This window comes from Ixodes scapularis, unplaced genomic scaffold, assembly GCF_016920785.2.
Source record: "Ixodes scapularis isolate PalLabHiFi unplaced genomic scaffold, ASM1692078v2 PGA_scaffold13__105_contigs__length_92229423, whole genome shotgun sequence".
NCBI lineage: Eukaryota > Metazoa > Arthropoda > Arachnida > Ixodida > Ixodidae > Ixodes > Ixodes scapularis.
Genome location: NW_024609839.1, coordinates 62,754,634 through 62,781,351, shown reverse-complemented (window position 1 = coordinate 62,781,351; position 26,718 = coordinate 62,754,634). Strand labels below are relative to the sequence as shown.

Genomic DNA, 26,718 nt, shown 5'->3' with positions numbered 1-26,718 from the left:
AAAAAGCGTTTGCGGCAACAGTGCGCTCAGCCCATGCTGTAGGGCAACAACTTAAGGCTGTGGCATGTTTCTGCTTCACCGGTTTTCACTCGATCGAGGCGTTCGGCTGCAATAATCTGTGAATTTAACTCAAAGTAACTTCTCGACTGCAAGCTTCAGCCGCGTGTTTCGGGGACATTTTATTCACGGCGAATGAGCCCTGCAGAATCGGTGCCCATGGTCCACCTTGAATACGCCCGACATTGAAGTCCTTTATCTTACCGGTTCTATTAATGCATCTGCAATTAACGCACCTCCCACTTTTTTTTTTCTTTTTGGGGTGGGGGGGGGGGGGGGAGCGTTTTACGCTTAGGTGGTATAATTACGAAACAACGAGTACTATGGAACCTCACCGGACCTACGCAAACCAGACGGTTCATAACTTGAACTTATGGATTTCTCTTTCCCAATAACGTTTCCTCTTGCGCTGGCTCTGCAAAAAAAAAAAAAAGACAATGCGGCTAACCTCGCAGCGAAGATATCACCTCTAACTAACCAATCTCTTCAGAGATCAGCGTAGTTAAGTAGTGGTAGTAGTAGGCTGCCATCCTTTACAACCTAGCGACAATAAATGAAAGGGTCAAGGGTCAAGGAGGTTTGAAAGCATTCGCGCGGAGAGCGGTGAAGAGCGCGCTCGAAGTTGCTACATGCGTGCTGTTTTGTCGCCGTGCTGTTTTGGCACGTGCTCTTCTGTCGCTGTGCCGTTTTGACGCTGTGCTGTTTTGTCGCGTGCTCTTTTGACGCGTGCTGTTTTGTTGCCGTGCTGTTTTGACTCTGTGCTGTTTTGACGCGTGCTGTTTTGACCGTGCTGTTTTGTCGCGTGCTGTTTTGTCGTGTGCTGTTCTGTCGCGTTCCCTGTTTCAGGATAACAAAGGCAAGACAAGCTCCTCACACAAAGTCCTCCACTCCTTCCACTTTAGTAGAACGAATGCTGGAGAGGAGGCCAATGGAGAGGAGGAAACCACCAATCACGGCGAGCAGAGGGCTTTCTGGGAGGGGCTTCGGCCATTCTAAACCCCTGCACCAGACTATACCTGTGGACCATTTTTCGTGTAGTTTGGCACCTTCTGTTCAGAACTGTTCCGCGATTCTTGCGTTCCAGGCGTATTTCACTGGCGGCTGGATAGTATAAACTTTATTTGGTTTATGAATTATTTTATAGTGCTTCGGTCAGCATCATTCACTGTGTGAGATATATTTATATGTGAGGACACACTGCACGGCGAACGCAGCGACGTGATCGACCAGATAGAGTCCTACTGGCGTGTACCCCAAGTAACATAAGCCGACAGCGTCTCCTCCATTCACACGACAGAACTGAGGGGGAAAAAATAAAGAAACAAAACAAAACCCAGAATAATGTCTCGTTTCCATGGCACCCGGGCGCGCGCTCTTTTCTCTCGAACCCTCTGCTCTCGCCTCGACAAACACTGGCTTGATCACTGGGCCAGAGATCTCTCCGCTTCAACGGGTGCCTAAAGGAGTTATTGCCGCCGCTGAGGCACGAAACCGGAGGTGGTGACGAATCACTGTCTAAGCGGCACGCGTGTAGCAAGTGCCAACGTCTACATGACTTTGCGCACCCGGGATCGGGCTTTAAAAACATGCATGTCTCCCATAAAGAAGCGTGGGAAACCGGACCCGCGACACGCTGCCATTAGCCGCATATCGAGGAGCCATCAAGTGGTGTCGCTTGCAGCAAATCTGGCAGCAGCAGTCCGCCCATTCTAAATTATTTAAAGATATAGTTCGTTTGCAAAACCGCTCTTGAAGCAACTTCTGCTAATTAAGAAAGTAACGTTTCTTTTTTTATTTCGGCATGCTTACGCAATTTTGTCACCTATAGCAACGGTATCTTTGCAGCCATGTTTTGCGAAGCTCTCTCCAGCCCCGAAAACGGACGTGTCATGCCCGAGCGCTGTCTGATTCCCAGCGCGAATCACATCGGAGCAAAGTGCTACTTCCAGTGCAACAGCGGGTTCCAAAGGAACGGCACTTTAGTGAACACTTGCACGAAGGTGGCCAAACGCAACGAGCTCGCATGGAGGCATGGTCCAGTTCACTGCCAGAAAGGTACGTTGTTGCCAAAGGCCTACCAACATATACATTAGAAAGCCAGGAACAGCATGGAGCCGTGTCGTATTTTGCTCACCTGCAGCGACGGGGGTGAGTTATGTCGTACCTTGTTGTTGCCCTGCTCGAAGTGCAACCGAGACGCATTCAGAACTGCCCTCCCGTGCGCACAGACACGCTCAGCTCCATTTCACACTAGGCCCGACCTCAGCTGACGTTACAATCCAATGGAGGCAATCAAGCGGCGACTGAAGTGCATCATCACGGCGGTCGTTCTTTCTTTCTAATGCGAAAGCATTAGCTGTTCCATAGAGCGGAGCCGGCAGCGTCTGTGACCGCGAAAAACGGCACTTAAAAACCCGTAGCTGCCAAAAACGGCACTTAAAAACCCGTAGCTGCCAAAAACGGCACCTAAATTGGCTGCGACGCGTCATATGAGATGCTCTGTCACGGAAGCCGCCGCGGCCGCTCGAGGTCAGAGTGGACGCGCCTCGGAAATAAAACACAAAGAAAAGCACAGCAACGCAGATGCCTCGTCACGGAAGCCGTCGTGAAGGCGGCAAGTTGGAGGGCGAGATGTCACCGCCGCAGCGCCGTGTGCGATAGGAAGACGTGGCGCGCTGCTTGTAGGAATGCGCTGCCGTGTAGGAATGCTTTCGCATTCCTACACGTGAGCAGTCCAAGTGTCTCTGCCAAATTCGTTTGTTTACGTCTGCTGTCACCGGCTATACCAACCACGCACGGCAAACGAAGTGTATGATCATGGCACATTCAGCGTCTGTGATTGGTTTAGTCGCGGTGACAGTGAACGCAGAGTGACGACGAGCACCGTGTCGACGCCCTTTTTAGCATTGCTCGATTGTCTCCCCCGGATCGATAGCGCATCAGCTGCGCATCAGCCTTCAAGCGAAACCTAGTATATGCACCGACACCCTGTTTACTGACAAGCCCGCGCTTGGCCCGCACCGGGCGTGGGCACCGCGCGTGCGCAAAAAACAGATTCGCCTGAGGTGTCTGCGCATGCGCAGTGACGACAGCAGCGCAATCGCAGTGGCGTGACCTCAGAGGGTTGATTTGGTCTACGGTCAGGCACGTAGCCAGGGAGGGGGGGGGGGGCAGACGGCCCGCCCCCCTCCCCCGAAATCTTCCATTTTGCTGGGACCTCCTCTCCCCCCTCACCCTCATACAGCATTTTGTCATGAATGCCCCCCCCTCCCCATCCCCCGAAACGAAATCCTGGCTACGTGCCTGTCTGCGGTCATTGAAGGGATGCTGAACCGAAATTTGGATTTTGCAAAACAAGGCCACAGAAGTGTTTAACGGAACACTACGAACTTTGAAGCAACACTCATACATCGATACCTTAAGCGGATAGCCGTATTTTTAGAAGAGAAGGTCGCGTGCAAGCGAGGAAAGCGACGTCACGATTCTCTTCGAACAGTTGAGAATGAGGGGAGGCGGCCTCGTCTCTCTCCTCTTGGCTTCGGCTCACCTGCTTGAGGGAACGGAGCGGAAAGTAGAGGGAATGAGAATCGCGACGTCACATGTCTCGTCGGCCTCGTCGGCCTCGTTCAATCGAATACTTTGTTTCCAAGAATACGGCCATCCGTTAGAGATTTTGCTGTATGAGTTACATTTCTGGGTTTTGCAGCGTCCCGCATATCGCCCCAGCCTTGTTTTGTGAGCTCCAAATTTCTGTTCAGCAGCCACTAAACGTGCGGTCGCCAAAAAACGAATCACGCCTAAATAAGCGTGAACAGAGAGTTGAGTTGGTCTATAGTCACCGACACCTTAAGAAACGCAAAGCGTGGCGAGGTCCTAATATCTTACTATAATTTTGCAGCCAATAAAAGCAGACACCAAAGAACGAATCACGCCTAAATAAGCGTGAACAGAGTTGAGTTGGTCTACAGTCACCAACAACTTCAGAAACGGAAGGTGTGGCGAGTTTGCAACATAGTATTACCAATCCACAGCCTATAGAAGCACAGACGCCAAAAAACGAACCACGCCTGAATAAGCGAGAACAGAAAGTCGACTTGGTCTAGAATCACCGAAAACTTAAGAAACGCAAGGTGTGGCGAGTTTGTAGCATAGTATTACCAATCTGCAGCCAATAAAAGTACAGACGCCAAAGAACGAATCACGCCTAAATAGCGTGAACAGAGAGTTGAGTTGGTCTATAGTCACCGACAACTTTAGAAACGCAAGGCGTAGCGAGTTCCTAATATTTTACTATAAATCCGCAGCTAATGAAAGCAGACACCCAAGAAAGAATTACGCCTATATAAAAGTGAACAGAGAGTTGAGTTGTTCTATAATCATCGAAAACTTAAGAAACGCAAGGCGTGACGAGTTTCTAATATCTTATTGCCAATGCAATGCCAATAAAAGCACAGACGCCAAAAAACGAACCACGCCTAAATAAGCGAGAACAGAAAGTCGACTTGGTCTAGAATCACCGAAAACTTAAGAAACGCAAGGTGTGGCGAGTTTGTAGCATAGTATTACCAATCTGCAGCCAATAAAAGTACAGACTTCAAAGAACGAAGCACGCCTAAATAGCGTGAACAGAGAGTTGAGTTGGTCTATAGTCACCGACAACTTTAGAAACGCAAGGCGTAGCGAGTTCCTAATATCTTACTATAAATCCGCAGCTAATGAAAGCAGACACCCAAGAAAGAATTACGCCTATATAAAAGTGAACAGAGAGTTGAGTTGTTCTATAATCATCGAAAACTTAAGAAACGCAAGGCGTGACGAGTTTCTAATATCTTATTGCCAATGCGAAGCCAATAAAAGCACAGACGCCAAAAAACGAACCACGCCTAAATAAGCGAGAACAGAAAGTCGACTTGGTCTAGAATCACCGAAAACTTAAGAAACGCAAGGTGTGGCGAGTTTGTAGCATAGTATTACCAATCTGCAGCCAATAAAAGTACAGACGCCAAAGAACGAATCACGCCTAAATAGCGTGAACAGAGAGTTGAGTTGGTCTATAGTCACCGACAACTTTAGAAACGCAAGGCGTAGCGAGTTCCTAATATCTTACTATAAATCCGCAGCTAATGAAAGCAGACACCCAAGAAAGAATTACGCCTATATAAAAGTAAACAGAGAGTTCAGTTGTTCTATAATCATCGAAAACTTAAGAAACGCAAGGCGTGACGAGTTTCTAATATCTTATTGCCAATGCGAAGCCAATAAAAGCACAGACGCCAAAAAACGAACCCCGCCTAAATAAGCGAGAACAGATAGTCGACTTGGTCTAGAATCACCGAAAACTTAAGAAACGCAAGGTGTGGCGAGTTTGTAGCATAGTATTATCAATCTGCAGCCAATAAAAGTACAGACGCCAAAGAACGAATCACGCCAAAATAGCGTGAACAGAGAGTTGAGTTGGTCTATAGTCACCGACAACTTTAGAAACGCAAGGCGTAGCGAGTTCCTAATATCTTACTATAAATCCGCAGCTAATGAAAGCAGACACCCAAGAAAGAATTACGCGTATATAAACGTGAACAGAGAGTTGAGTTGTTCTATAATCATCGAAAACTTAAGAAACGCAAGGCGTGACGAGTTTCTAATATCTTATTGCCAATCCGAAGCCAATAAAAGCACAGACGCCAAAGAACGAATCACGGCTAAATACGCAGGGACGTGATAAGCTACGCTTTGTGTATTTTAAGCTGTCAGTAACCGTAGTGAAACGTGAAGCAACCAAAATCAAACAGAACCGATAGGGAAGGTCAGTTATGGGCAGAGTTCTGGCACTTCTGCCTAAAAGGCGACTGTGCCGACACGCTCTCTGATACAGGAAAACTCCGGTGAAATTTTCATTGTTTCTGATTAACCTCAAAATTGGTTCAATATATTAACAGACTTATGTAAACGAGTAACCCATATTACGAGTCTGTCTATTTTGTAAGGTTGTTGAAGTTTCAAATTTAGTCCAAGAAGGTAAAGAGGCTGCACTGGCACGCTGTAAATGTGGCGTCAGATTTTGTGATATCAGACAATCTGGTGTCAGTATAGCTTTTCCCGACGAGTTACAAAGAAGTTTCATGCTCTGAAATGAATGCTGCATGGTTAAGATTGCGCCCGAAAACACATGCGCAAAATACTGTGTTTTCTTAGGCTGTCTGCGGTACTTGCGAATTACGCAAGATGTGACGTCAGCCCACCGGAGAGCGCGGGTTACATTAAATTTTGGTGTCGACATTAACTTAATTTGCCGTTTTCTCAATAGCTCTTTTGAATTTTGAACCAATACTTATAACCTACAGAAAAGAGTAAAGCCTGAATATTCCGAAAATAGGTTAAATTAAGGTAGCTAAAAAAAAAAAATCCGAGCTTTTTCGCCTTTACCACCTAAATCATGCATGCGTTTTGGAAATTCAAAGTTTCACGACCCTGCATGTCATTTTTGTTTCTTTTTTTTTTTAGTTTAGCATTAACGTTTTTTTGCCTCCCCCTTCCTTTCAGTTAAAATTGCGCCAATCATGACGTGTCCTCAAGACGTGGTCCAGACCCTGCCTCCAGGAGCGAGTGAGACTTGGGTGACGCTTCCGCCTCCGAGCACGAACCTGGACCCCAACTCGATCAGGGTGTCCCCATTTTGGGTCCAGAAGCACGGCGGAAGTTTTCCGTATGGAGAGACGGTTATAACGTATTCTGTCGATGACACAGAAAATGGCTACAGCCTGAGCTGCACGTTCAAAGTGGACGTCAGAGGTAACAAGTATTTTCTAGCGTTCTGATTGTCGTGATCGTTGATCTGTCGAAGGATAAAAGCTGGTTCACAGGTTTGCGTTTGAGTGGGCTTGAGTGTGTTACCTTCCCTCTGCATGCATGCATGGCAGATGTTCTCTTTGAATCGGACGGTGGCTTGCGCCACCTATAGCCAAGTAGTATTTTTATCTCCAGATGAAACTGTGTTTAGGTCTACTTGAGCTGAGTTATCCTCCATCTGTCCCTTGATTTTAGCCAACGTTCCTCTGAACTTTTGTTAGCGAGCTCAATTTCTTGAAAATATTTCGCTTCATTATTCTCATCGAATCCCAGGGCCCTAAGAGTCAGCCGAGTCCTTGACAATCAATAACATCTAGTGGCACATTGGCGCCATCTTTTGGGTAGCCCTGGAACGATTCCGACTTGCATGCACCTAAACTCAATGTTTTGCAGTATTTTCGAGATCAAATTTAGGCATCATCAACGATAAATCGTCGTTTATAATATTGTTCATAAGTATTTCAAACCCATGTTAAATGAATGGTGCAAAAAAACATTATCAAACTTTATACGCAGCTCTAAATTGTGGTGCAGAGCTATCCGGTACACAAAGTAACGCAGCGCACTAGAGCGCAATCGAACGCAAATCTGGGAGCAGGCCTTAAAAAAAAAAGTGAAAGCCGTTTACATTTCCCTGTAACGCCGAATTGGAGCGCAGCTTTTGAGGAGGAGGAGGGAAGGGTACTGAGGGGTGGGTAGACCCCTGCTCTTCCTCCTCCTCCTTCTCCTCCCCTTATTCTTGAATATGCTCCGGAGGGGTCACCTGACCTCGGGGGGAGGGGGTCACGTGACCTCGGGGGGGCGGGGGGGGGGGCTGTCACGTGACTTCGGGGGGGGGGGGGGTCACGTGACTTGGGGAGTCATGTGACCTTGGGTGTCACGTGACCTTGGGTGTCACGTGACTTCGCGCTTACGCCGACGGCGACGCCGATGCCGTTCAAGCCGGAAACGGGCGCCTAAGAGCTGCGCTCTAAAAAAAAACTAAATGAGAGGCTCCGCCTCAGAATTACGACAAAGATAGTGTCACTACGGCAACCTGTAAAAACGTATCGCTTTTTCTGATGTCACGGGAAGAAAGTGCCTTACATGAACGCCCTGTTTTTCACGATTGCTGCCCCTAGAAATGAAGGTTCATTTTTTGTCCAAACGGTCTCGTCAAATAACGCATTAAACAAAGAGCTGTCTTTTTTGTTGTTGTTGTTGGTGTCTGTTTTGGTTTTTTTTTTTTTTGCTGCTTTTTCTGCAGTTTTTATGTAGCCACAAACAATATGTCAAAACGGTGTTGGCAAGATTCCAACAAGTTTTTTTTCGCTTACATTCTTATAGTGAACGTGGTGCGTCATTTATTTCGACCTATTGAACGCGTTAATCGAAGTTACGACTACAAAAAAAATGTACCGCTGGGTCATTTGAACTCGTCAGCCGGTTAGAGAAGAGGACAATGGCGTTTACCATGGTCATTATCGAAGTGCAAATTATGGTTTAGAGCTAATATTGTTACTAGCTGATTGAATTCTGTAGACCACAGTTGTTCGCCGCTTGCATGAGTAGACTTGCAAGGCATGTTCAGACCGTTATGCGCGCCAGCTGTTCTGGTGGTATAACCTTCGCAGAGGACGGCAGGGTTCCTTGAGATCCAAGGTATGTTGAGAATCGATGAACTGGCCCATGCCGCTCGCAAATCACGGGGCCACATTCGCGAGTCGATTCGCCGATCGCCGCTTTGCCAAACCTTCATTGAAACTACTGATGTCCCTTACAAAATTACACTAAATCACTGACATCCAACTATGAAACGTCCAAAGATCAACCTTGCGTACGATTAAGATTAATGGCAAATCTGTTAACATCTAAGTTTTTTTTTCTTTCTTTCTTTTTTTTCTTTTTAATTGAGGATCAGTTCGACGTTAGCTGAGATGGAAAAACGCTCCAGTAGTATTGGTAAGCTCCCAGGATTGCTGCCCGTACCTGGCGGATTTTCTCAACGGCATACCAGTCGCCCTAAAGAGCACGAGTTTAGCTACATCCCTGGAGGAAGTCCACTTATATTTTTGCGGGTGTTTTATTCACATTGGAAAATTCTTCTAAACGCCAGAAACGCGTCTCCGAGTGGTGTTTATCGAGTTATAAAATTCATTCCTCGATTTCCGTTTGATGACGTCATAAAAGCGTAAAGCTGTCGCCGACCGCGACCCTGTTGGTGTAACGCTGCGGCGGTGGACGTGACAGAAGCCTGTTCCGCTGCAGGTCGCTCTCCAATTTGACAGTGCACGGAAGCTTCATCGGAAAGGAATTGGGAAGCCGCAATGACAGCGACACTCGCATCCGCATCGTACGTTTTGCCGAAACTTGTAGCGTCAACCGCCAGGATTGCAACATCCGACAGCGTGGCACGACGGCTTCTGCGACGCCATTTGTCGCAACTTTGGGACCCCTTTTCATACGTGGGCGGGATAGTGCGCTGAGCACCCGTCGAAGATGCGTTCCAAGCGCCGTATCTAAATGAGTGACATCTGTCTCTTTCTGTCTCTCTCATTCAGACAAGCAGCCTCCCAAGGTCGAAAAATGTCCGGACACAGTGTCCGCTTTGGCCACGACGCTGGACGGAGTGTTAGTGACTTGGGACGAGCCGGAGTTCTCGGACAACGTGGAAGTGACCGAAGTCAGAAACACCCTGGTACGTGTCACTCGACGCCACGCAAAAACTTTCAAAACTTATTGGGCCTCGGTACTTAAACTAAGGCTACAGGAGGTATTCGCCGGACGCCATATTTGAGGGCGGTGCTTCGAGCGCATGCTCAGAACGAGCTGCTAAGACCGGCAATCTTGACGGCGCGCAATGCACGTAGCAAAAAAACTGTAGAAGACCGCTGTCATCACGCGCTCACCAGTCGAGCACACAACTATGGCCGCCCGCCAGTGAATACTCTCTATACATGACTTGCGTTGACGTGAAATCCGCGTCCATTGTGATGCCCTTGCAACTGAGCGAGTACGCTTCGTAGCGTACCTTTCCCACCCCATAACTACAACCAGCACCGGGCAATGAAGTCGCGTGCAAGCCACGTATTGTAGCGGGCGTTAACCTGGCCGTGAAGTGGTTGACACCGCGTGAGGTTTTTTTCTATTTAATTTATGTGCCGGGGCAGAAATTCAGGGGCAGAAATGCAGGGGCAGAAATGCAGGGGCAGAAATGCAGGGGCGTGTGTTATCAGGATCACGCTTCTCGCATCGTGATTGACTCTTTGGCGTGCTTATCGAGCAACGCTGCACTCTCATTGGCTGAGGAGCGATAATGATGTGCTCGGGACGCACCACGCCCTGCAGTTTCTTAAGCTGTCGGTAACTACGGAGGATAACTCAGAAAATAGACTTCTGCGTGTCGCCATCCTTGTCTGCTGGACTGTGGGCGCGTTCTGAGCACGCGCAGTAGCTCTCTTCCGCGAGAAGTATCAGACGCGGCGCATTAGTTCCCCAGTGTGACTCGGCATTTTTTTTTTTTTTTTTGTTCAGATAAACGGTACAAAGAGGTGTAGCAGGCCTATTCCGTGGCACACCAGTAAAAGCAATAGACCCGATGGACGGACGCAGAGCCGTGTATTGGGAGAGTTTGGCCAATAGGCGGAGCAAAGGCCGCCGCCAGCGCCGAATATTCCCCCCACGCTTAGAGCGTAAACTAAATTTGTGACAATGCGTCGACCAATCAGGAGACCTCTACTCCATCTCACAAACGTCTGCAGTGAAGATAAAAGCACAGGCGCGTGAGCCTAGCTCAGCGAAACGCTTTTGTTTGTACGAGACCTCGTGCATAGGAAGCACTTTCCAAAGCCACGCGCTCGTGCCCATGCCTTTGTCTGCACTGCTAGAGCAGCGTCCTGAGACTGGCTGAAAGAAAACAGTGCAAGGGGTGGGGTGCGCGAGCGTCTTGAGACGCGGAGTTCCGCTCGGCATGGCTCAAATTATACTTCGTTTCAATTTATGTGCGAGCGAAGCCAAAGCTAGAAGCGCGAGACCAGCGCTTTTTGCATTTCTCCCCAGCTCGCGCGCTCGAGCAAAGCCTGAACGCACGGAGCTTCCGTGCTCGCGCTTCCAGTTTTGCCTTCGCTCGCGCATAAGGTGAAACGAAGTATAGTCGTGTCACAAACTTAGAGCACACGACCACCGCTAGGGGCTGTTTCGCGGCCTGTGGTTGGCCCCGAGATGCTCGCCTATTCAAACCAACGTATGGCCAAACTCTCTCGATAAACGGCTCTGGATGGACGGATGTGGCTGAACACTTTGAATCGGATGGCGACTTGCGCCACCTATCCAGTGTTTTTTTTTTTTTTTTCTCTCTTTGTGCGTTATCTAGTGGCTGCTGCGCCAACTATTCGAGTCGGCCATTGCATCGGCACGTACTCTCGGTAAGTATTAGACGCGAGAATTGCGCCACCATTCGGCGTAAACTCTTGATCCAATCGCACGCTTCGCGCCCAACAAATGGCGAACGTCAATGTTGCTTGAGGAACTTTCGGAAAGGGTATATTGCATTGAGAGGTACATTTAAATCCAATAAGTAAAAAATAAACACAGATAAAGAAAGTAACAAACCAATCGCAAGAACAATAGGCCCTTTCCAAAATTGCGAAATTATGCATAGATTATGCGCTGCCGACATTAGTTGGTCTCATCGCTTCCCGCGTGAAGCCCGTGATTGGTTCCGAGTTCGCGTCGAGCACTGGCGCAGCACTCGCGTGGAATTCGTTTCGAAACGAGTACACTCCGAATGCTGACGGAGCGCTCGTGTCCAATGCGTGCTCCTAGTGCATGACCAACTAATGGCTGCCGCAGATAACCTATGCATCATTTTGAAATTTTGAAAAGGGTCTATAAAGCAAAATGTAACACGTCAGACGTACAACAACAAAGGTTCTCGAGACACCTGTCGGGATAAAATAATGAGATGATAAGATAATAATTACTCGACGCACTTTAACGTAAAACGAGCCTAGGTAAGCTGAGTGACGTAATCGAATTGTGATTGTAGGGGAAGTAGTGACGGGCGCAGAGTCCCAACGAACGACATTTAGCTACGCCATCTTGGCTGCACGTTCTAGCGTTGATACATTCAGCGAAATAAGCACCTTTGGCTAGACCGACAACTTATTCCGAGCTAAAGTTGCGAGCACAATCGAAACCCCAAGCAGAAGTGAAATATTAATCCATATTGAAAATTTTGTAGGTCGTTAACTATATGTTCACGCGAGTAGAGGCCTCAGCACGGAGATTACACGCAGCGTGCGTACCTCACCTTTTCAGCAGCTTTGTATATATTTCGTTTGCTTTTCTTTTTTTTTATGTCAGCCGAAGTTAATAAAACAGGTTTGACTTCTATAGACTTATTCAAGGTTTTCGGTGCGAGTGTGTATAGTGTATTTTTTTATTAATTTTTTTATCGGACTATAATAGAAGTGCCAATGCGAAAGGTCAACAAGTGTATCGATATGTGATACCTTACCGTTCACTGAAATGGCAGAAAACTACGCGCCCCAAACAAAATGATCGGAATCTTCTCATTTTTTTTATGCCGTAAAAGCTTATACGTATCAAAAACATAACAATGTAAGTCAGATGTATACAGTATACAAGTGAATATCGAGTGTATAAATGTAAGCGGTATAGCTCCCAACTAGGCTAATGCCAACAAGAACTCCATAAATTATTTTTCATTCGCAATGCAATGTTTTCATGGTTTGTTGAAGTTACATATCGTGGTCTACCAGTAATGCACTGAATTTTTGTTGTTGTTTGTTAGTGTAAATTAATTTGCATAGTTGACGTCGCTTATGTTTTAATTACGATAACTTTGAAATTGTGTAATGTGGCGTGTGTGTTTTTTTTGTGTGTATGTGTGTGTGTGTGTATACATGGCCCCAGCAGAACTTCACCGCTTATATTTCAGCAAAAATATGTTTCGGTTTGTCTTCTGTCTTTTATGGCAAACAAAACAACCTAGACACATAATGAAAAAGTAGTCAGTAAAATCTGCTGTGTAAGTTCATTTAAGTTATCTAATTGTTACTTGTTAAAGGTTACGTGTTACTCTAACGGCTACAAAATGATAAATCTACGACTTGAGATGTGCTTTACCGCTGCTCTATCTTGGAGGCAGGGGTTCAGTCAATTCGTTTCAAACAATTCCTTACCCTTGTCTCCAGTAGCGTCGTTTTTGTTGCTGGAAAATAAATAAAATATCTTAACAATTATTATTTCTGCAATTAAATGTTTCCAGTTTTGATAAAGTATTTGAAGTATTATGTTCAACTACCCATTAACTTAACTTATAAGGGATCGTGTCTTTCCGTCTTGAGCAGTATGAAAATTCTTGTCTAGGAAGACAAGTTCAAAAAAAAAAATTGTATGGTTCCTGCATTGTCTTCTTAGGACTCGGGAACGAAGTTCACAATTGGGGTGCACACTGTTCATTACACTGCAAGGGATCTATCCGGCAACGAAGCTACTTGCAAGTTCCAAGTTAACGTGACACGTGAGTTTAAACGTTCTCAACTTTATAATTGTTAGTCTTCTTACATTTGCTATAGCAACGAGTATTTGAAGTTTTGTTGTGTCATCTTTTCAAACAATTTAATGTCTTGCATGCCCGACTTGGTTCAGCCAATGCAGCATCCAAGAAACGTCGATATGGTTAACAAAATGTGAATAACTATGCAGATGCGTATAACAAATGGAAAATGTACCACACGTGAGCACATCAAGCACTGTTCGTCTTGTAGAAATAAATGAACTGCGCAAAGGACGAGAAAAGAGGTAGAAACGAGTACGACACACGGAGCGCACTAGCCCGCCAAAAGGTATCACTGTTCGTCTTTCTTGTTAGTCTTTTGTCTCCTGGGGGTGCTCTTTTTCCAGTTACCGAATTCCAACAATTCAACATATACTATATTATCTACAATGTGCGGTACAGTTCACAAAATATCCAATGTTCAAAATATAAAAATACAAATTTATTTTACATTACAGTCTGTTCTAGCAAGCCCAACGTTTCTAACCATGCGAGAGGTGTTATCAAATAAATAAATAGGCTCAACTGCGAACTCCGGAAGACGATTCCTGAGGACCCTACACCCTAAAACAAACCTGGTCGTAAAAGAACCCCTAGGGCTTCCTCGGCTTGTCCATATTTTACACCCTAAAACTTCTTTTAAGCACCCCTTAAAAGAGCTCTTCGTGAAAAGCCTATATGGTGTTCTTTTAAGCTCTTTTTTGATGCGAATGAGTTCTTCATTGCCCAGTTGGCTTTCTAGTGGTCCAGCGTGCGAGAGTGCTTGGGGTGAAACCGTTCTTTACGAGCTGAAAGAGTTGTTGGGGCGCAAAAACCTCTCAAAATCTTTTTTTCTTTTTTTTTTTTTTTTTAGTGTGCTACTTTGCCATTTTCAGCAGGGTAGTGGGACCTCGCCAGGCAGAGCAAGTCTGTCTTTTGGTTTGCTACTCTAGACTGTGTCTGAATACAAAGAAGCCAACAAACAATTTGTTCTCGAAAGCAATTATCATTATATTTTTGAACAACTGCATTACCCTAGTTCTGAAGTTACCTGAGTTAAATTTAGTAGCCAAGGCATGAATAACCCTTGATGCTAACATGTTTATCCATCCTACCCTTCTTCCCCATCTGTAACCACGAATGCAGAAGTAGCCTTAGAGAATTACGCGAAAGCTTTTATCCGATTAAAACCAAGAGTTACCTACAGCCTACTGAGCACCGTAAATTAACATAATAAGCAACGACCCTGCGTATCAAAACCTGTCAGTGATCATAGCTTTGCTCATTCCCAGCCCTCCCAAGTGTTCTTTCTTCTCGCAATAATCAAACTAACAAGGACTACCTCCATGCATGACGTGATTCGGCGTCCCCATTCTGCCAACCCTGTGCCGCGCATGCGCTGTCGCCTGCACGGCCCGCCAGGCGAGGAATGCAAGTTCCCCGCGGACATCGAGCACGGCAGCACGGAATGTTACCCCGTGCTTCACGGTGTGGTGTGCGAGCCCGTCTGCCACGAAGGCTACGCCTTCCCCAGTAACGTGTCTCTCTTTTACTCGTGCGACCTGGACGGCGTCTGGGAGCCCAGAAGCTGGATACCGGACTGCCAAGGTGAGTCATCCACAGTCTCTGCAGTCCACTTTTTGTGCCGCTTGTAGCGCTATTCATCACTTTTTTTTTTTTGACACAAGCTTGGTGGCGTTATCTATTAGGTGGCCCTGGCACACTCACGGTCCGCAGATATGTTCGATTTTTGTACGTGTCATTCTTCCACCATAAGAGTAAATTACGTCTGACAGCACCGGAAGCGACACTTTCCTAAAGATTGCGCGTGCATTTAATCTTGCCGGGAGTGTTTTTAAGGGCTATCTGCATACTAGCGCCACCACGTCCCGACTCATGCGAGAATGTATTGTTGGGGCGCCAATCTGACCACCATGTGCACGCCTTATCGACAAAGGGGGGGGGGGGGGGGGGTGACAGGAGCAAAACGCGGCAAATTCTGGGCGCTGACATCGCGGCCATCCCGAAAGAAAGAACGAGAAAAAGATCAACAGAAGAGCGGAGAAAGAAAGCACACGAAATGTTAGGCGTGTTCGTTCTGCCGCGACGAGTTGAAATCAGACTTGTGCCTACCTTAAATACTCTACTCAAGATACTATATTTTAAATGCTTTTGATAGCATTTCGGTATATTGCAGATACATTTCGTTTAGAGTATTCGCTACTCTGTCTTAATTACATTTTTCACTATCTTGTACTCGGATCTCAAATACATTTTTCAACCTTGGAAAATATTTGTCGTCAGAACAATCTGCGGAACTAGGGATCGTCAGACTCCATGGCGAAGCTGAACCGATTGCAGACTTGGCGGCAAACGACCAAACACGGGACAGGAAACAAGGCGTGAGCAAAACGCAGTTTCCGAATCCGAACAAAAAACGAAAAGGATAACCCTAAGTACGCCCTCCTTTATGCGTGCTCTTGTCCGCTCTTTTTCTTTTTTCCTTTCAAGTTATCTTTTAATGACCAGTTACGCCTGGAGCTAGCAAAGGGATGGCGACATCATCCGGATTTTACATCTTTTGTCTGAAACTAGAGTGGTTGCGTCAGCGGAAGATTGTGAAGTCAACGCTGGGTAGGGCCACAATAAACTATTTTCGGAAATCGCCGGCTCAGGGGGTTCTGGTATGAAAATGCCCCAGTACGTTTTCAAGTGAGCGCGAACACTTCTCCGGCCAAGGAAGCTATATCCTGCTCGCTTCAGTGAGCTGCAGGGACCTAGATTTGACTTCCACAAACCCTCGTGCTTGCCTATTGTGTCTTGACTTTGACTCCCAAGTTCGTTCAAAACCGTTTCATTTATTTACTTCCGAATACGCAAATTGTTTCATTCTTAGAATCCTCCAGCGCAGTTCTTCGCCGGGTGGAGACAGGGATTGAGAGCGGTTTCGAGGACACTCTCATGTGTTACTTGTGTTTCTCTCTCTATCTTCCTAATATATTTTGACTGTTTGAAAGTACAGGCATTCCTCTTCGCCCTTCGCTGGGGAGACAAAGTACTCGCTCTTGGATGTTGTTCAGCGAGAGAGGCTGCTTTTCTCTAGACGATGTTTCTACTGAGGTGGCAGATTTCTCGTTCACTCGAGTACTCATCATCAAGTCTGACTGCCTGATCAACTCCTATTTTGGCTGTTAGGGATATGCAATCCCGGATTATGTGTCTAGTCCCCCGAATCGCGTCAAAGCATATTACGAACTTCTTGAGGAATTCGTCATGAGCCGAGCCCGCTGCCAAACTAAAAAGCGTCAGTTGCCGTGCCTGTAATACGGTAGTGCCCCTCGTTCCTGAGATCTTTCGGTGCTCATTATTTTTCATGTTCCGAACTATTTCAAAGTAAACTTCTTGAAAATCATAACGATCGCAGCAGATTGGGATTTTCAGAGATTTCATCTCAAGTAGACCACCCCCTTTTGCAACCTGCTTTCCGAGCATCTTCGAATGTAAATTAATTACTTACTCAAAGCCTTTGTACCCTACTCCGAATAGTTCGTAGTAGAAGTAACTTAAAAACTACTCTCAACATATATTCAAATGGGTATTTAGTATGTTATCTTAAATACATTTGATGATTATTTGGCTCAACACTTGTTGAAAATGATCGATCGCTCGTCAATATTTTTTTTTTTTTTATACAATACGCCATTCCGGTGTTTGCCTGCAAACTAAGCTAGAAAGTAACAAGGTACAGACCGTAGAGATGATGTTTTGCTGCTTCCTTGTGCATATTAAGGCATCGCCAGCGATTTGAGCCCATCGGCACCGCTAACTGTGGCCGCCGATGTTCGCGTTTGTACCGTGCGATCTGCAAGCGGTCCAGATGAGTGGGATCTCTCCCTCTAGGTCAGGGTATGGTGCCTGGATCGCGTCCTCGACTGGTGTGCTTAACGTCCTATCCCGCCCATGCATCAGAAATGGTCCCAGTGTGGCAACGAAGGACGTCACAGACACCGGAGTGTCGTGGTGTTGCCTGTCGCGATCCTGGCGGTTGGCCGTAGATATGCTGGCGAAAAGCACGAGCGAACGCGGGTGTCGCTGTCGTCACGGCGTCCCAGGTGTCCCAACTTCCGGCCGCTCTAGCTTCCGTGGACTGTCACAGTGGAGAGCGACCTGCAGCAGAACAGCCGTCTGCCATTTATACCACAACTGCTGGAACGCCGCCAGGGTCGCGACCGGCGACAGCATGACAGTTCTATGACGTCATCAGGCGGAAATCGAGGGACTACTTTTTTGGCCGCGGTAAACACACCAGTCGGAGACGCGGTCGAGGCATCATATTCAGGGTCTCCAAACGTTTTGGCTACGGGGTCGGATTGGGGACCTGTTGCAGTCTCGAGGGCCGAAAATTAGATGAGACAATATAAACGATGAAATACTAAATAAATAATTAGATAAATACAAAGCTTTGAACTAGAGCAAAAATTCAGAAAGAAATATAATGCATATAGCTTTATTTTTAAGCGCAATATTTTACTATTTATTACATTATAAAATAATCGTGACCCCGTGAACTCACCAGACATAAATTAAAGCGCATTGGAACTTTGGCATATTCTCCCAAGGCGGGAGATTAATAAAAAGGATAGATCAGATAAGATCATTAAACGCGATAAACACGACAACGCAAAATAGTTTTTTGTATTTTTTTTTTTCAGTTACGCAGATGTGAAGCAGGAAAATACGAATAGTAATTGTGGTGATAACAATACACAATAAATAATATGCCGGGGGAACAGGTGTTTTGACGCAGTTTTCTAGGCCCGTGTAAATAGTGAATTTTGAGTTTTAAGCTGAATTCGAAGTGACTAGTGGTTTAGGCCAAATATTTTTTTTTTTTTTTTAGTTTGTTTATTTCTCTCGAAACAAGGCGAGGAAGGGAGGTAAGAAAAAAAGCTGCCATTGCAGCTTGACGACGCCTCTACCACCCTTTACAGTACAGCGCAAAACAGAACATCTGCCAATGCACATGCAGAACCAAGCAAATTCATAATAAACACTTGTACCAGATTTCACACGATTGGAAAAAGAATACAAGTTACATCAAAAAAGGACATTTTCACATTTGATTTTTCACTTGAATATCGGATAGTTTCTCCGAGCATTTCACTGCTGCCATGCCTGAGCAAAAATTCATTTGAACTCGTAAACGTTGTTTCCAAGCTTCCCCTTGTTCATATCAAAGTTCAGTTAATTTTATTCTAACTGTATTTATGGTGTGTGACCTCAGTAAGTCCATTGCTTAAATGGGATCGGCAAGTAAGCGATGCATTCGACATAAAATTAAACCTGCACAGATGCCCAGCTATACCTAATCGAGAGTATTTACAAATGTGTTTTGCTATATGCAAATAATTTTTTTTATTTAATCTAAAATTTGAGCAAATAAAAAAGACAAGCATGAATGATGAACGTAGGTTGTCAGGACAGCTCTGCCTAACACATACTCTCGCATAAAAGCCACCGTTTAATTTTGGAAATTTTCCTGTAGTGCAGAAATCAACATTCACGAAGATTTCGCTTCTTTTTACACGCGCTGCGCGCGCCCGTGCGCCATCCCGCTTTGAAAGTGAGCTTTCCTCTGAAACTGCCATATTAGTTCTCTTCGAAATGTTGATTGCGGCGTGTGAGCTCCGTTGAGAGCGCTTCTTACCGAGCACCGGGGCACTGCGGAGAAGCAACACCCGCGGAAGAGAGTTTCGTGGGTGTTGCTTCCCGCAGTGCACCGGCAGTTGCAACTCAAGAAGGTAGGGCAAGGAAAGGAAGGCCAGGGAGGAGAAAGCAGACGGAGCTCTGGAGAGAGGACGTTTCCCGCTTTCCTCTCCGGCGTTCCGTCTTCTTGCTCCTCCCCGGCCTTCCTTTCCTAGCCCTACCTTCTTGATTTACAACAGATTATATACAGTTTTCTCTCATTCTTTCTAATAACTTCGTTTTCGCTTGAAAAGCGTTTAGCGGCGCCATTTTTTTTTCTTTTTTTGGACGAGCTTTTTATTTATTTATTTATGTTTCTTGCTTTAGCGGGTTACGGGTCGGGCGTCAGTGGAATGACCCTGGCCATCTACGGGCCGCCTAGAATGCCTCCACGGGCCGGGGTTTGTAGACGCGGCTTTAGATTTTTAAATCAATTTTATGCTTATCGAGGCTTTACATAGCTGTCAGACGATCTACGAATGACAGCAGCAAGATGGCGGCGCACAGGGGGCGTGTACATGCAAACGTCTATATTAGCAGCAGGATGATCGAGCGACGACGATGTCTCTTTCCAGGTTGAAGGTGGCGCCACCTGTAAACCATGTTGGTTATCGCCTTCTCCGCGGTGCCATCTTTGTCTACTTAGCTGCAGAACGCGTTCTGGGCGTGCGCACTAGCTATTTTTCGGCGGAATATCGTGTCCACAACCCAGTGACTCGGCATTTTCAGCCTAAACAATAAAAGCTGGAATTGAGTATATATAACTGCCAGTAAATATGTATATTGTGAGTGTTTTCTGGAGTCTTCTGAAGAAGAAAAATCTGAATGAATTCACGCCGAAGTAGACACGGACAATCGAGTGGTCTTTTTATAGCCTACTTCTATTCTCGGGTATAAAGGGACTCTGCATAAGGTATGTGAACAAAGACACCTGTCATGGTAGCTCTGCTCTTTCGGTTTCCCATTAAAAATGTTGTAATACTTAAGCGAAGTGGTGGCGGTGGTGAAAAACTTTTATTTTAAGCGAAGTGAAGTAGGTTCACTACGTTAAAGGGACACTGACACCCCCCCAAAAATTTTTTTTATTTTTTGCCGGGCGCTTCATTATGGTGTCGGAGGACTACCCAATTAATATTTTCCAACAGAGTAGCGTATTTTTTTAATAAAGCCAAAAGACGCAACTGCTCGAAACCGAAACCCGTCGGAGATCGGAGAAGTGGAGAGAAGAGAGTGAGTGGCGGAAGTCACGTGGCTACAGCCGACCGTGCGTTTTTTTTTTTTTTTTTCTTCTCCTCTCCGGTAGCAGACGACACGACATGCGGCGTGCGATGCGGCGTGCGGGAACTGCTCGCCGTGCGATTCCTTTGCAGTTATGTTTGTTCCGCTCGTTGTTCTGTACTCCAAGATGAGTTGTTTTGTACATTGAGGAGTTGGAGATGAGTAGTGAGAGCCCGTGGTGAATTTCCATGATCGGCTCCGAAAAGAATACACCCAAGATGTTGCGTGAAGAGCTGGCTCACATGTCCTGCATCCGAAAAAAAGTGGCATTGTGCGACAGAGTTTCCGAAAGATCAACGGGATCGGGACCAATGGCTGGCTGCAATTCCTGTAAAACATATACGGGCACCTCGAAAAGCGGACGCTACCTGATTTATATGCTCCTTGCATTTTGTGGAAAGTGATTACATTGAGTTCGCAGGTGTCAAAACGGAAATCCCATACCATTTAATTCAGCGAAGTACCGTCATAACATTTGTTTGTTATTTTTTTTTTGTTTGTTTCTTCAGTGATGATTGTAAAAAAAAAAAGAAAAAAAGATATGTAAACATCGGAAAATGCTTGAAAAAAAAAAGAAAAAAGATGTAAACATCAGAAAATGCTTGAAAAAAAAAAAAAAAAAAAAAGTTACACCGGGATTCGAACTCGGTCCTACCGCGTGTGAACCGGACGTCTTTCCCACTGAGCTACCGGGGCATCTTTTTTCAGGTTGATCTCTTTCCTTAGTATAAATCCAGCTGGTAAACTGCAAGTTGGACAGTTTGCTGTCGATTTATCTCTAGCAAAAGCACTCCCGGGTCGAAGTCGGGAAGCACCACGCTTTGGGGACATTCGCACCTAGTAAAGAAATCGTACGCGTGCATATTCAACTCGAAGTAGACACGTCGTGCTTGACGTTTGCGCGAGCGATGTCTTCAGCCACGAGAAGGGAGCGACGGCTCGGCGACGTCTTCGTGCAAATCGGGTTGGTGGCCGGGCGTGTCGTACGGGATGAATACCAATTCTTTTGATCAGTCCCAAATTTCTCTTTTAACGGTAGACAGAATTCGCCGGTACCGCGAACGACAGTTCTGAAATAGAGGTCCCACGCCCGTCGTCCGCTACCATCGCCGTCCCCGCGAGCCCCACGATACGCGAAACGACGAACGCACAGAATGCTTCCGGTTCTCTGTGCAACTTTTTTTTTCATTCAACGTTTTTACAGCTCTTTAGAAGCCACAAAAAATGGGTTCCATATTTTTTTCTATTTTTAATATTGAGTGTGTGCTTTCAGTGACCCACGACTTTGATTAAATTTGGTGGTCCCATCGATACCTTAGAAAACGGCCCGTGACCGCGAAAAAGAGAGTGAGCGAGACTCGAACCGGCCAGTTCTTGATCGGCGGTTTTCGGGCGGAAAGAAACCGAATTTCGAGCCGCAAATTCTGTTCTGGGTAGTTGAGTTCTCATATGTCACGTACAACTAAAAACCTCGGCGAGCACAAATACCCTGTCAGTGTCCCTTTAAGCCCTATCACACTTTAGCTTGTTTTGATGGTTAACGTTTGGTTTGATCACTTACAGTTGAGAGATACGTTTGCTGGTTGTGCATCTACCTAATAACCCCCCCCCCCCCCCCCCCCCCCGAGGGCCGAGTAGTTTCATCTATGAAATATGTTTTCGATCGGTATACTTTTCTTAAGGCGAAAGCCTTATATGTCTCATCGTTCACTCCTTGGACGACAACACGTCGGCGACACAAATGGTACCAAAACCCACGGTTTGCCACTGGACCACGAGATGGCGTTACTTGTGCCAAATCGGCGGAGGCGCGCGCGCGGTGCAAACTCAGCGGGAAAGGCGGACACTCTCGCTCGGTTAGCGGTGAAGAGCATGGCGTGTGACATGCCGTGAGATTAACGGCGCCAAAGGTGCGTCGTCAGAGAGCGCGCTGTCTTCGGAGGTTCGCTATCATCGAGATCGGCGCATGGCCTCTCGTCTTCAAGTTGTCTCAGGGATAACATAAAAGACCCTGTGAATTTTTCCCTGTAGTGAGGTGTTTTTTTCCAAAAAGTTCGCACTTCATTTTTTTTTTTTAGCAGATTCGGCGATGTTGTTTTATCGACAACGCTTCAATATTTTGTATTATATCGGTTCGACTGTGCGCCTGCTGATCGCGACCTATTCAAAATTTCTGCAGAATACTCCCCGACCACGACGCAGGACTGTCTGCCAGGGTCGGAGTTCTTTGACGAACTCGATGGAGAAGCCAACGTATGCCGTAAGTTCATTCCTACCATCGACCCCGATCAGCATATTTTGTCTCGGAGATCTAAACATGTTTCCCTTCGTTGTTTTTGAAACTACGAAAGTACGTAAATGGTGTTATGAATGAAGGGGGTCGCTCTTAAACCAACTAGGAAAATCGGCGCCTGCACGTAGCCGCCTCATACTTTCACTACAGCTGTCCTTTAGGGGTGCATTGTACCTTAAAAAATATCAAGGCTAGTTCTCTTCCTGTGAAATATTAAAGCAACAGTATTGGCATTTGAAACGGGGAAACCCGAAGCAGACGACTAAGTTGACCGTGGGTTTTTTTGTGGTGCTATCTCCCAATATGCGCAGCAATCAGACAAAGGCACTCGATCGAAACCAGACGACGCCGTCGCCTGCTTACTGTACCTATTAAGAGATGGCGCCACGACTCCCGGTTAACTCGGTCGTCTGCATCGGCGGCCGTCATTGAAAATGTCAAGAGTGCGGGTTAAGAGAGATTAAAATTAAGCTACACCTTTAAATTTGACATGGTAAAATGCGCCAGTATAAACCTTTGGTAAACTTTTGATATCACTACGTGGTGATACAGTCTTTTTGGGGGGAACATTAGACAGAGTCCTTATAGGCCCTTTTGCTGTTTACAAACATAAACTGCAGCTTTCATCCCAAGCGACTTCCGATCGCTCCGTCTTTGCAAGCCTGCCGAGCTTGCCTACGTCACCAGTGCTAGAAATGTTATAAATACTGCACGGACAGCGAAGTTGGCGATTTAATGGGTGTCTTCAGCTGTACAATGTAAAAACCTGTTCAAACTCTTGCGACCTCTTATAACTGGAGCCTTGAAACCTCTTAAGGCCCGTTCACACTCTTGCGACCGAGTACGACTGAGAGAGACGAGATCTCTTACAACTTCTTAAATGTTTCTAGAATGAGGGAACACACTGACATTGTGGCGCCATCTATGCGGTGACCCTAGAACTGCATTTCACAAAAGCGAAGGTTTTGCGGGATTTCCGAGGTCAAATGTGCGTAATACCCATAGAAAGGCTCGTTTATAACATTGACAAAAGTTTTTCGAGACAAAAAAGAAAGGATATTGCGCGAGAAATTGAAAAAAATATGCCGGACCGCCGAGTTTACACTGCTTCCCAATAGATGGCACCAGTGTGTTCTCTGGTTTAAGAAGTTTTAAGGAACCCAGGTTTAAGAGGTCGCAAGCAGTCGCAAGAGTGTGAACGGGCCTTTACAACGAGAGGACACACGGGCGCCACCTATTTGCTAGCAGTGTAAACTTGGCGGTCCGGCATATTTTTTATTTCTCTCGCGTATTATCCTTTCTTTCTTGGCTAGAAAAACGTTTGTCAACGTTATAAACCAGCTTTTCTTATAGGTTTTACGCACATTTGACCTCAGAAATCCCGCAAAACCTTCGCTCTTGTGAAATGCAGTTCCAGGGTCACCGCATAGATAACGCCTGAATGCCAGTGTGTTCCCTCGTCATAAGAAATTTTAAGAGGTTTCAACAGGTCTCGTCTCTCTCGGTCGTACTCGGTTGCAAGAGTGTGAACGGGCCTTAAGTTCTCGTAGGAGGCAAGTTGGTTTTCAAGAATACACTGATTTCTATTGTATGTAGTAGGCTAGATCGCGGACCGCCGCCTCGGAGGCGGGGGCCGGATGGAGCCGAGTGTCGCCACCGGCGGCCATTGATTGACACCAGCCAATGCATAGGGCTGTATGGGAAGAACGAGAAAAAGTGCCGTCTCCCTCGTCTCTAAGCTGTTGTCGCCACTGAAACTTTTTGGGTGTTTTTCGATAAGCCCGGCAAATAGCTTGCGCACAAAGATTAATACTGACAGCCCTCGCCGTTCCTATAAATAAATATTTTGTGGTTGAGAGTGACTCCGCTGTAGTGCAGCTCATTAAGGCGAGATTTACCTAGCGTTACCGCGGAGTCGGTGGCGGTTTCGTGGAGTTGGGCTCAGCAGACGACAGGCTCGAAGGCTTTGCTACGCGAAATTCGCTTACTCCCGGAAAGCCGCTGTCGAGATGGAACTTCTTTGTCATTCATCAATTTCTGGGCTTCCCCGAGGACGGTCTCATTCGGCAAGTTCCGTTGTTTACTCCACTACGTCAGCAAGCTTGCCAGCTCAGCCGTAGGTGCTCCGGTACGTTTGATTTTTTTTAATCGGCTTTCGAACGTTTGGCAAATACCGATTCGATTTCCGAACACCCGACATAAGGATCGCAGCACAGCATAAAATACTCGTTTCCGAGCACAACGTACATGCTTCAATATTTTTACTTTTGTGCGTTTCTCTCATAGACTTGCGTGTATTGCCTGGTGTCAAGCAATGGCCGCCGGTGGCGACACCGCGATCTAGCCTACTACAATAGAGATCAGTGAAGAATATTAGAAAAATATGAACAGATCTCACGCTTCTTCGTTATTTTGGCATTCACCTGGATAATCGGTGGTTAAGCGTTTTATTGACATTTCAAGCAGCGGTGTTACGGTGGGGCTTGTTCGTTCTTTTGAAACGGAAGTTCTTCTGGACGTCAAAGACTGGAGCACCGCCTGGTGGCGCTTGTCATGAAAAGGGTCTATATTCATAACATCCTATGCGTCCCTTTCACGAGCTCTCCGGCAAGGACCTACTTGTGCTTCGACTGAAAATGCGTCTTTTAATAAGCCTTACATCTACTCGGGCGTTTCGCGCAGTGGAGTGCCCGGCAGGGATGTATCGGTCGGCGGAGATGGCACAGTGTCTCCTCTGCGAGCGAGGCTACTACCAGGACCAACCTGGTCAGCCCGCTTGCAAGCCATGCCCAACCAACCGGACCGAGGTTCCAGCACAACCGGCGCTTCTGGACCAGCAATGCTTCTCCTAACCACGGCTCTCTGCCACGAGCCTGATTCCTAGTTATCGGGTTCTCCTCGCAGCGAACATGGACCGGGGTCGTAGCGTCTAAGGTCCACCATCTACAGTTTCCACCAATACGAAAGACCCACTCGTAGCGCGCGCTGCCGAGATGGTTACTGGTGGGGCCGCGGGGCGCGCTGCTGACAATGCCGTATCGTTCTGAGAAGAGCTCACTCGATACCCCCTAGAAGACAAGGCCTGAGCCTGTCCTCCCCACACGTCATCACTAGGTGATCCACGCAGCGTCGCTGGATAGATGGATGTTAACGGCTGTACCCTTTGTAACGGGCGGTAGCTTGCGCCACCTAGCCTCAGAATTGTTGCCAACTCGTCTTGCAGCATCTCGCAACAAGCGCGACGCTAGCGCGCATCGTTACCGAAACGAACCTGCTGCGCGGCGACTCTCGTGGAGCTTCAGCGTCTTTGCCACTGGAGGCGTCATGACGTCCTGAGCTGGCCTTTTCTTCCAACTCGATAACGCAGTCAAACTAAGTCCGCGAGCAGTGTGACGAAGCGCCTTCTCTTCCCTCGAAGTGGCGTGGAATTTCCCAAAGCGCGAGCAGCGCCTTCACCGGCCACCGCCTCGGCCACGCCCTTCTCCGAGTGGGTCTTTAATATTGGTGGATACTGTAACATTCTGCCGTGGAGGGTACATTGACGTGGTGATTTTTGAGCTGGAAAGACTGACGAGAAGTAAAATGCGGAAAGCTCTGCGTGCAATGTATTGCTGTTTTTTAAAGAGGGCATTCCTGCCACGACATCTTTGAGTGAATTGTTCGCAAGAAAACGCTACAAGGCGGTCAATTTCTTAATAATAATAAAGCTCATTCTGTTGCTTAATAAGATATCTGATCAATTTTTCCGTGAAGTGTCTCGACGAAATTATCTTTTTCTTTTTTTCTGTTTCCACCTGGAGAGATTTCAATTAAAAACAAGGCTTCTACAGAACTTAAAAAAAGACGGTTAGATAACCGCAATTATATATTTGTTGGAACCTTTAAAAAAAGCATAATTTCAAAATCTATTTGTCAAAAACCTAATAAACAACCTTTCGAGTCACTCTTTCGGCAAAGT

At 46.4% G+C, this 26,718-nt stretch overlaps 1 protein-coding gene across 1 annotated transcript in view; it reads left to right on the top strand.

The window, feature by feature from the left end:
• The window catches only part of LOC120846062 (sushi, von Willebrand factor type A, EGF and pentraxin domain-containing protein 1), a 35,144-nt gene extending 8,660 nt beyond the window's left edge, over positions 1-26,484 (top strand). Inside the window, exons 6-12 of the mRNA XM_040503578.1 lie at positions 1,903-2,112; positions 6,598-6,846; positions 9,444-9,580; positions 13,327-13,429; positions 14,867-15,052; positions 22,647-22,727; positions 25,443-26,484. Of these exons, the coding sequence (XP_040359512.1) occupies positions 1,903-2,112; positions 6,598-6,846; positions 9,444-9,580; positions 13,327-13,429; positions 14,867-15,052; positions 22,647-22,727; positions 25,443-25,612 (1,136 nt within the window). The 3' untranslated portion in view covers positions 25,613-26,484. The remainder of the gene's footprint in view (positions 1-1,902; positions 2,113-6,597; positions 6,847-9,443; positions 9,581-13,326; positions 13,430-14,866; positions 15,053-22,646; positions 22,728-25,442) is intronic.
• Positions 26,485-26,718: the final 234 nt, after the last annotated feature.